At 33.7% G+C, this 10514-nt stretch overlaps 2 protein-coding genes across 2 annotated transcripts; one reads left to right on the top strand and one right to left on the bottom strand.

The window, feature by feature from the left end:
* The first annotated feature begins 1545 nt into the window (after nucleotides 1–1545).
* Nucleotides 1546–6520, top strand: LOC123882396 (probable prolyl 4-hydroxylase 10). The gene is made up of 7 exons (XM_045931253.1): nucleotides 1546–1722; nucleotides 1799–1874; nucleotides 3326–3423; nucleotides 3571–3668; nucleotides 5678–5807; nucleotides 5903–6090; nucleotides 6254–6520. Exons 1-7 carry the CDS (start codon nucleotides 1559–1561, stop codon nucleotides 6319–6321), a joined length of 822 nt encoding a protein of 273 aa, XP_045787209.1. The 5' UTR covers nucleotides 1546–1558; the 3' UTR covers nucleotides 6322–6520.
* Nucleotides 6521–7208: 688 nt separating this feature from the next.
* LOC123882397 lies at nucleotides 7209–9979 on the bottom strand. Its single transcript, XM_045931254.1, has 2 exons — nucleotides 9416–9979; nucleotides 7209–8358 (listed from the first exon to the last, which is right to left on the bottom strand). The coding sequence occupies exons 1-2, from the start codon at nucleotides 9701–9703 to the stop codon at nucleotides 8269–8271; spliced, it is 378 nt and encodes a 125-aa protein (XP_045787210.1). The 5' UTR covers nucleotides 9704–9979; the 3' UTR covers nucleotides 7209–8268.
* Nucleotides 9980–10514: the final 535 nt, after the last annotated feature.

Here is a 10514-nt window from a genome sequence, read left to right as displayed (position 1 = left end):
ATCAGAGAGTGTGACCGCGTCCGACGTTGCTCATTTTCTGCTCCGGTGAAGTGGAGGGGAGTTGTGTACCTGCAGATGCTACGACGCTCAAGTCAGTAAAATGTGAAACAAGAGTTTTCAGTGCAAGAGATTATGTATCATGTCTCCACTGCATGAGTGGAGTGTATATATATATATATATATATATATATATATATATATATTCCTGACAATTTAACATTTATTTTTCGTAGGCAAGGAATTACCCATCTTCAAGTATTTGAAGATGTTGGTCGACATGGTAATAGGAAACTGCAACGTTAACGGAAATATTCCTACTTTGATCAAGCGTATTCGTGATCTCAAGAACATGAATTGGCATGTTCAGTTTAACCATACATGACGAGAAGGAAACCGATCGATTGATTGGTTAGCTAATTTCAGTCTAACTTTGAATTCTTTTGATTTGCATGTTCTACAGAGTCCTCCTAGAGAACTCCAAAGTCTCATTTTTTATGATGTATTCGGCGCCTGCATGCATCGAAGTGTTCGCGTAGTGTTCTAGTTTCTTTTTTGGGCTCTGCCCTCTTTTTGTAACAAAAAAAAAAAGAATACTCATTTTACACTTTCAACCAATTAAAATTATTCTCTCTCCTCCTCTCAAACCAAGTTTTCGGTCTGCACTGTTCTTGGCCAATGGCCATCCCCATTCAAGTTTCAACCAATTTTTGTTTTTGTTTTCAATATCATTTGTTTTTTAATTGGTTTATGAAGAGTTATTTCTCACATTTAATTAAGATATTTGGAGAGCGATTAAGTCATCGTGTGTTCTAACTCTAAATTGGTAAACATGTACTACTTATGAAGATTAATATAAAATGGTGGTATCGTTCCTTCTTTTATAAAAACAGCGCGTCCTTAAAATTGATATGAAACATGGTGATTCTATCCCAAAAAATATTGAACCGTCAGGTCTTTGAATCAACATAGAATTTCTATGCATCGATCCAAATAGAATGAATATCAATATCATAGCATTTTTTTCTGTACACAAATAAATAAGAGACATGAGAAGAAAATCAATATCATAGCATTATAGGAAAGATTTGATTTGATTTGATTTTCTATTTTTAACTTTATGTTGATGTTATGAGTGAATTATTTTAATTGGTTGAGAGTGTAAAGTAATATTACACTGTCAGAATATTCTAATTAAACTCTATTTTTTACGTAATTTATGGGGGAAGGAGGGATATATATTTTTTCAGGGAAGATTATAAAATGATCATTGGTGTGAATTTAATTAATATAAGTAATTTTCTCTTTTCTATTTTTAAAAGATTTTTTTAAAAGAAAAAAAATGTAAAAAAGGTATATTATTAAATTAATAGTCAATTTGTAATTATGAAGGGTTGAAGGAATGAATTTTTTTTTTTTGTTATTATGATTATGATTTGTGAAGGAAGGCGAATTTTAATAATATTGTGAACATTTAAGAGGTCTCATTCTCTTTCAATTCAATTGAATTTTAAAATCTTACTTTACTTCAATTCATTCATTCATCTTTAAAAACCTTATTATGGTGAAATTCAAGCACTCTCGCATAGGATCTCGAAAATCATCGTTGCCAACTACAACAACATTGATCTTCACCTTATTTTTGACATTCACATTCCTCATTCTCTTATCTCTACGTATACCTAAATCCAACCATCTCAACTCCATTTCTCGTAACACTCTCAGGTTTCTCTTTATTTCCACTACAATTCATATATCTCTCTCTCTCTATCTCTCTCTCATTATCATATTTTCTATGCAGAAGCGATGGTGAAAGAGAGCGTTGGGTTGAAATCCTATCGTGGGAGCCTAGAGCATTTTTATATCATAATTTTCTAGTAAGTTTTTTTGTTTCCCTTCTTCTTTTTAAGGATATAACGACAATGGAAAAGAAAATAGCAAGATTTTGCTTTGAAATGAATTGTTTGTACATAGACATGTCTATCCCTCATTGACATGACTCTCATTTTGTTGTTATATTTTATTTTCTTAAATTATTATTAATGATGGCATCTATGTATTATATTAGTGTTGTGTGTTTGGAGTTATTGTTCGTGTTTGGTGCTTGATTTGTTTGTATTCTATTTTTTTCTTGTAAATTTTTCTCAGATATTATTTTGTTAAAAAATGATTTTTATGTTGAAAATGAAATAAAATTTTTGATTAGCATTTAAAAAAAATATTTTTAATAGAAGAGAAAGAAAATCACAATTTATGGTGTCTATATTTTTTCAACCATATTAAAAAGCTATTTAAATATTTTTAAATGATTTTTAATCATGGTTAATGCTTTTCTTAAAAGTCTATAAAAATAATCTCCGAATTATTTATACCAAAATCACTTTTATTTAGTCAATTTTAGTAAAGGTATGTTTGGATGGTGGGTTTTGGAGGAATTATTAGTTTATATATATTTGAAAAATTGAAAAGAAAAAAATGATAGATAATCATATAACATTTCAATTTCAAAACTAATTATAATTGCTTACCCAAAAACTCAATTAATCAAACAAAAATAGCAATTTGGAAATATTTTTGAAGGTTAAGATCTTTTCTTGGTTTAGGAAAAGTTTAAATATCTTGTGTGAGAAAGATGGAAAGAAAAAGAAGAAGCAAACGTACAACATGGTAACATGGGATTGTTGCTCCTTTTGAATTGTCATATAACCCGCCGAAGTTTTAGGAGAGAAGTTTAGCTAAAATTAGAAGTTAATAACATTTTTAACATGATATGCTTATATTCCATTTAATTATAGTATGTGTTTGATATCGTTAAGAGTCTCATATCGGTTGCGAGATGACTAGAATAAGTGTTTATAAGTAAGAGGTAATCCTCACTTTATAAGCCGGTTTTGTAAGGATGAGTTAGACCCAATACTCATTTCTAATAAGATGGTATCAGATCCTCTCCACGATTCGCTGGGCCACATGTTATCAGGTTTTCGATATCGGGCCACCCACCGCTTATATCAACGCACCAAGCTCAATAGTGCTTGGCGTGAGGAGGTGTGTTAAGAGGCCACATCGGTTGCGAGATGGCCTGAATAAATCTTTATAAGTAAGTAAGAGACAACTCATCTTACGAACCGGTTTTATAAGGATGAGTTAGACCTAATACTCAATTCTAAGAGATACCCTAATATAGTTTCTAAAATTACAATGTTTACATTTTCTAAATTTTCTTTGTAAATTTTACAAAGAAAAATTTCAATTCCCTCAAAAATTACGTTACCTCAAAATATTCCCTCATCCAAACATATTATAAAGCTTAACCAATTGATTTCAGCAGGCAAAAGAGGAATGTGAACATCTAATCAATATATCCAAGCCTTATATGGAAAAGTCATTTGTAATTGATAATGAAACAGGAAAGAATGTGGAAAGCAGGTAATATATTTATTTTTTTGACCCCAAAATTCTTTATCAAATGTCCTGAGTTTAAAGTTGAATACAAATCTCTATCATCATGTTTAAATTTTGATTGCCAATTCAATTATACTAAACCTTTTGCTTACACTTTCCTTTTCTATTTAGTATAAGAACAAGCACTGGAACTTTTCTCCCAATAGGACATGATAAAATTGTGAGGAATATTGAGAAAAGAATATCTGATGTTACTTTTATACCTGTAGGTACATTTTTTCTACCTTTTATCTCCCTTTTGTTTTTTTCTATTGTTCATAAAAATAAGGATTGATTCTTCTACAAATGTTCTCTATTCAACCATATTATGAAGCATGGGTACTCCTAAAATAGTGAAGTAATCGTACCGGGTACGCACTAGTACCGGATAAGTACTCAGAGTACTTATAAATCAAAATTCATTTTTATTTGATTGATTTGGGGTGGTGGATTTGGCAAAAATGTACAGGTGGTAGAAAAATAGCATAAAATGTTTTAATTTTTTAGGCTTAACTATACATTTGGTTCCTTACGTTTATTTTAAGTTTCAATTTGGTCCCTTACGTTTTAAAAGTATCAATTTGGTTCGTTACGTTTCCATTAGGTTTTAATTTAGTCATTTCCGTCAATTTTATCACATGTGGCAGTCAATTCGCATATGTGGACTGACACGTGGACACTTTGACACAGTGACACGTGTATAGTTTTTTTTTTTTTGAACAAGCTAAAATGAGATATATTACCACAACCGCCTCCCCAGCACAAGACGTACCAGGATAGACTACAAGAGTTTACAAAGAGTCAAAGAAGCAAAAACAAATACAAATCATACAAAACCCAAACAAATCAAAGGACTAGACCACCAACTATGGTAGTTATAAGCTAACGTAACATTCGTCGACTTCAACCACCTAAAAGAAAATAGCTTGATCTTGTCCAACAACATATGGGGCGTATCTGCTGATCCTGTGAACAATCGATGGTTTCGCTCCGTCCATACAACCCAAACGCAAGCAAGCCAAATGAGCTGTAAAAAAGATCGACGCGCACGAGAGCCACCTGCTGAAGATGCAAACTGAACAAAATGATCATGCAGAGTAGTGAAATCCACCAAAGGAATACCAATCCACGAACGCACCAAATCCCAAAGAGAAACCGCAGTACTGCAAGAGATGAACAAGTGATAGACTGACTCGGCCTCTCCACATCCAAAAACGCAAGACTGAGCTGTAGAAGATAAAACACCTCGAGTGATCAGATTGTCCTTTGTGGGCAACCTGTCACGCAATAAACGCCACGCGAAAATAGAAACCTTCAGAGGAACCTGAGGGTGCCAAATGAGCTTATCCGCACCATCCATAGTAACCGATACATGAGAAGTAAGAAACTGATATGCTCCTCTAACAGAGTAACCTGTGGCAGGATCTGGGCGCCAATGCCACCTATCAATAGAATGAGCCTGCAAGAAAATGTTAAGAAGTAAAGACTGGCACTCCCCCAACATCTCCTCCTCCCATGCCCTCAACTGGCTCCGCCACTCCCACGCCTCGCCACCCTCACCCCACCCTAACCTATCAATAGAATGAGCCTGCAAGAAAATGTTAAGAAGTAAAGACTGACACGTGTATAGTTCAAACGGTGGTAGTGACAAAACTAACGGAAATGACTAAATTGAAACCTAATGGAAACGTAAGGGACCAAATTGATTCTTTTTAAACGTAAGGGACCAAATTAAAACCTAAAATAAACGTAAGGGACCAAATGTGTAGTTAAGCCAATTTTTTATTACATATTAATTATTTATAATAGTTGAGGTGGTGGACAAATTCACTCAAAATATAATTATTTTGATATTCTGTATTAACGTACACGTACCTTAAATTTTTTCAAAATGTCGTATCCCGTACCAGTACCCACACCCGTATCGGGTACCGTACCCGTACCCAGGCAACATATTCCCAGACTATGAAGCACTAACACTTCTTAGGCGTGTCCGGTATCTGACATGTGTCGGTACCGACACTTCTGATTTTACTGAATTATGTAATTTTCTCAAATTATTATCGATGTCGATATGTAAGTGTCTGTCTCGTGTTCGGTGTCGTGTCTGTGCTTCATAGATCCCAAAGTGAAATGTTTTCAATTGTCTTTGCCATGTGAACTTGATGTTGAGATGGTATGTTATTTTTCACTATATACTTAAACAACAATTACTTCATTTCTATTGCACAATATCCAGGGTATGGTGAAGAATTTAACATCCTCCATTATGAAGTTGGACAAATGTATGAACCTCACACTGACTACTTTGAGGATGCGTTTAATATTAAGAATGGGGGTCAACGTATAGCAACAATGTTGATGTACCTGTAAGTATCACTTTAGTGTTCAATCACTCATTGTTGACTTCAATTTTCTTCTTGGATATTAATTTTATGGCGACTTTTGTTTTATTATGATACAGTTCAGATGTTGAAGAAGGGGGTGAGACGGTGTTCCCAGCTGCCAAGGGAAATTTTAGCTCCGTACCTTGGTGGAATGAGCTTTCGGATTGTGGGAAAAAAGGACTTTCGATTAAGCCAAAAATGGGCGATGCTTTACTTTTCTGGAGCATGAAGCCTAATGGAACTGTAGATCCATCCAGTTTACATGGTTAGCTGTTATTTCATTATCATCGTTTTTTATAGGCAAATGTTAGTAATTTATGTTAGTTTCTAAGGTTTAAACCCTAAACCTTAAGGTTGTACTCGATTAGTGTCCTTCAGTTCAACATCCGAAGATAAATTTACAAATATGTGTATGCGATAATTTTCAGGTGCTTGTCCGGTGATAAAAGGTGATAAGTGGTCATTAACCAAATGGATGCGAGTCATTGAGTGGTGATAAGTTATATCTCCTTTGTTGTTGTACGTACTTATATATACAAAAATAAAATTTTACAGTTACAGCTACACACAAATGTTATCTGACAAAGTTGTTACATTTTGCTAAGCCGATTACGATTTGAATCAGCTGATAGAATGTTTGGATACAGTTTCACCATCTTCTCTAATTTATGGTTTATTGTACATTTTCATGTTCATTACGTTTGTTGTTTATCGACTGATCTAAGCATATAAGGTCATAAATGTAGTTAAAAAAATGTATGTTAACATAACTTGTGTCGAGTTAGCACAAATTTTCAAAAACTTTTCTCATTAAATCACAATGAAAATGGTGATCAATTTGAAACTATTATTGGTGGATCACCTAATTATGCTTATGCTGCTCTTTGTCCTATAATTTAAACAGAGTCCATTATTCTATCTCAAGAGTCAAAACTGGAAAATGGAAGAAAACAACTTTCACTGAACCTCTTTCAATCAATGGTTCTCTAGCTCATCATAACATTGAGAATACACATTTGCAACCACCAAATATGAAACAACCTCTTAATTCTTTGGCAATAATGATGGTTATGGAGGTCGTCGAGGCTATAATTGTGGTTATAGTGGATGTTTCAAAGGTTGTTATAAGGTTCAATGTCAGAAATGTGCTATATTGATTTTGGTGCGACGGACTCTAATACCATTTTAAAATTGAAAGTTAGACATAATTCAACATGACCTAATTCAACCTTATAAAATTGACTTGTATGGTGAGGATTCTCTACTTTATAAATTTATATTTAAACTATCTCACATCTGATAGGAGATTTCTTAACACGACACACATGTAACAAATGAGCCACTAGAAATTTGAAAGATACAAAAATGAAATTTTAGAGAGAAGTTAGAGAAATTTTAGAGTAAGAATGAAAGTGTGAAAATGAAGTTGGATTGGTGGCCAGAATCACTCAAGAATGTCCAACGGTCAAGCAATGTTGGTGGCCATAATCCGACAAGAATTTATTGACGGCCAGCAACCCTCAATAATGGTTTTCACTCCTTTTCATGGCATTATTGGCGGCCATTGGCTCTCAATAATGGTTAGTCAATTTTTTTTTAATTGCCAGACAACTTATTGACGGTCATTGTAACCCATTGAGGGCCTGAAGCTCTAAAAAAATTCCGCCAATAATATTAGGTTTTCTTGTAGTGATATGGTATGCATCATCATACCCTGTATTACACTTCTGACGAGCTGAACCCTTCCTACCATGGACAAGTGAGAGGCTTTCCAAGCTGAGAGTTTAGTTTGATCTTGTCTGCCACTGGTTGAAGATGATATCTTTTTGGTTTACCTTTGAAAACTGGAGCACCGAGGTATACAAAAGGTAAAGCTCCAACGTTGAAACCCAGTTGATCTGCAATGATATGAAGTCTTTGAGAAGCTAAGGGCTCATGGATATATGAAAGATTTTCTAGGATTGACTACTTGCCTAGAAATTTCTGCATAATCCAAGAAAATATTTGACAATGCTTGAATGTTTGATCCACTAGCTATATAAAACACCATGATATCATTTGCATATAGAATATGAGAAGGTACAACCATGTGTCTAGAGCCTTTGATGAGAGTCAACTTTCCATCTCTGACCAATTTAGTGATGCTCCTGCTAATGACTTCCTCTGCAAAACAAAAAATGATATAGGGTGTCCCTGACGAACCCCTCTAGAGCAATTGAAGAAACTATGTTGTTTATCATTAATTGAAATAGACATTTTTGCTGAAAAAAGTATTGAATGAATCCATTGGCAGAAAATTTGATTAAGTCCAAAGGCCTTCAAAACTCTCAGGAGGAAAGACCACTGAAGGGTATCAAAAGCATTAGCTATGTCAATTTTGATTGCTAAATTACCTCCAAAACTTCTATTATGCAACATATTATGATATTAATAGCTTTTGAAGTTAGACAAATGCAATCCTTGATGCTTCTTCCTTTGATGAAACCTCTTTGTTGAATGGAGGTAGTGGCCGGCATAATTGAAGATAACATGTCTGCAATAATTTTTGAAATCAACTTGAACTTGAAGTTAGCAATAGCTATAGGTAATCATTCACACTGTCTGCTTGGTCAGTTTTAGGAATCAAAACAAGAGTATTTGAATTAAAATTAGGCATAATCCACCCAAATGTGAAGAATTGCATTACTGCATTTATCACATCTAGCTTAATTATGCTCCAATAAGTTTGAAACAAAATGGCTCCAAAACCATCAGTCCCTGGAGCACTATCTTTGTTTAAAGAGAAAACAACATTTTTTTATTTCTTCAGGAGTAAGTAATCTAGTGAGCATAGTGTTTAACCTATCAGTAATAAGTGATGGAATAACCTCATTCACCAAACCATTGTCATTGTTAGGATCAGGAGCATTAAAAGAGAAGTGAAATGATTTACAATATGAGCTTTGATGTCAACTGGATCATTTAGGATGCTTTCACCATTCCTAATGGATGTAATTTGGCTGGTAGCTTGTCTAATTTTGGCTAATTTATGGAAGTAAGCTGTGTTTCTATCTCCTTCACAGTGCCATTTGATTTTGGATTTTTCATGCCAAAATAACTTCCATATGAAGGGCTTGCTCAAGGTTGACTTGTGCTAATATTTCTTGATCAAGTAGAGCATCTGAAGGGCCATTTGAGTCTAACAGACTTTGGATTTCATCCACTTTAATCCTATATAACTTGACATTTTCATGGACATTTCCAAAAACATTCTTATTCCATGTCTTAAGATTATTTTTTAAAATCTTAAGCTTTTCACTGAGGACATACATTGGGCAAACTTACGACATTTATATTCCAGCTTTGTTGAACTATATAGCACAATCTTGGTGAGTAGTCCACATTTTCAAAAACTTGAATGATGAAGGAATTTGAGAAACAAGGTTTTTGAATTAAGAAAGGATAGGGAAATAATCAGATTTTTGTTTGGTTAAGGTGGAAACATTGACAGAGTTGCAGCAATCAAACCAATAATTATTGCAAATAACCCTATCTAATATCTTTTGAATGTGATTCCTACCTATTCATTTTGAAGGTTTGGAAGAACCAACCTTTGATTTGGTAATGTGACTACTCTTTTGAGATGCAGCTTTAGCTTTATCAATCCTCTTTGCAGATCTAGCAGTAACCAATTTGTAGCCTTCATTGTCCACATTACTTGTGGAAGCCTTGTCAGCTTGAATGTTAGCATTAGCAGAAGTGTGAGTTTTATCTGGTGGTTTGTCAGGATTTTGAATAAGAGTTGAGAGAGGTAAAACATTTTGGTCTTCAATCTCTGCAAGATTAGCCCATGACTCTTTAGGAACTGTTTGCTTATAAGAAAAAATTGTTGAACACATAATATTTGCTTATAATTTTTTTAGGAACTGTTTATAATGTTCTCTATCAGCTAACACATAATATCTATATTATAGCCAGATATTTCTTTTTCAACTAAATTGTCGGATAGTATGATGTTGGACCTCTTCTTTTAGTTTTCGTCTTTTCGATGGTATAGTTTGGGTCTTGCGACTACAAACTCGTCGATAGCACGATATCCTTTGTTCACTGCCAATAGAGCAATGTGTAGCCACAACTTTATTCTCTTCAAATTGTATGGAAAAAGGTCCCTATAGAATCATATATCAATCAAACTGAAGTTAAAAACTATGGTGAAAAATAAATGAAACTATAACAATTAGAACTTGAATTAAAATCATACAGTTCATTCATAATAGTAGACTTGACAACTGGGATGAGGACCACGAATCATAGGGTCATTTCACCTCTGCCTCTTCAAACTATCACAAGTCATAACAAAAGCGGATTTTTGTCTGAAATCCATTCTTCATTTATGTCCTACAATGAGAAAGTTGAATAGAAACCAACCTTTCCATTCACCAAGAGTAAACACCTAAACAAAAAGCTTCCATAATAATGGAACCCAGTTTTTTCAAAAGACTTAAATTTTGAAATAATCTACCAAACTAAGCATAATATATATGTAACCCAGAGAAAGTAAGGACACTAAAATGTTTTTATAAATAAAAATTAGGTGTGATCAACATATTAAATGATCATTCATATAGTAAAATATAAAAACTTAGGCCTCCAAAATCCAACTCACAAACAAAGCCTAAAAGATTAATCTTCACTGGGACTCCTAACCAG

Source organism: Trifolium pratense, linkage group LG4, assembly GCF_020283565.1.
Source record: "Trifolium pratense cultivar HEN17-A07 linkage group LG4, ARS_RC_1.1, whole genome shotgun sequence".
Classification (NCBI taxonomy): domain Eukaryota; kingdom Viridiplantae; phylum Streptophyta; class Magnoliopsida; order Fabales; family Fabaceae; genus Trifolium; species Trifolium pratense.
Note: the sequence above shows the minus strand (reverse complement) of the source record. Positions and strands in the feature narration are given on the sequence as shown.

What these genes read in the sequence shown, in the direction of transcription:
- LOC123882396 (XM_045931253.1), top strand. Translation starts at nt 1,559, where the DNA reads ATGGTGAAATTCAAGCACTCTCGCATAGGATCTCGAAAATCATCGTTG. An exon ending in TGTTACTTTTATACCTGTAG is followed by an intron (nt 3,669 to 5,677) that starts GTACATTTTTTC and finishes CACAATATCCAG; the next exon opens with GGTATGGTGAAGAATTTAAC. An exon ending in AGATCCATCCAGTTTACATG is followed by an intron (nt 6,091 to 6,253) that starts GTTAGCTGTTAT and finishes GATAATTTTCAG; the next exon opens with GTGCTTGTCCGGTGATAAAA.
- LOC123882397 (XM_045931254.1), bottom strand. Translation starts at nt 9,703, where the DNA reads ATGTGTTCAACAATTTTTTCTTATAAGCAAACAGTTCCTAAAGAGTCA. An exon ending in GTCACATTACCAAATCAAAG is followed by an intron (nt 8,359 to 9,415) that starts GTTGGTTCTTCC and finishes AAATTATTGCAG; the next exon opens with ACATGTTATCTTCAATTATG.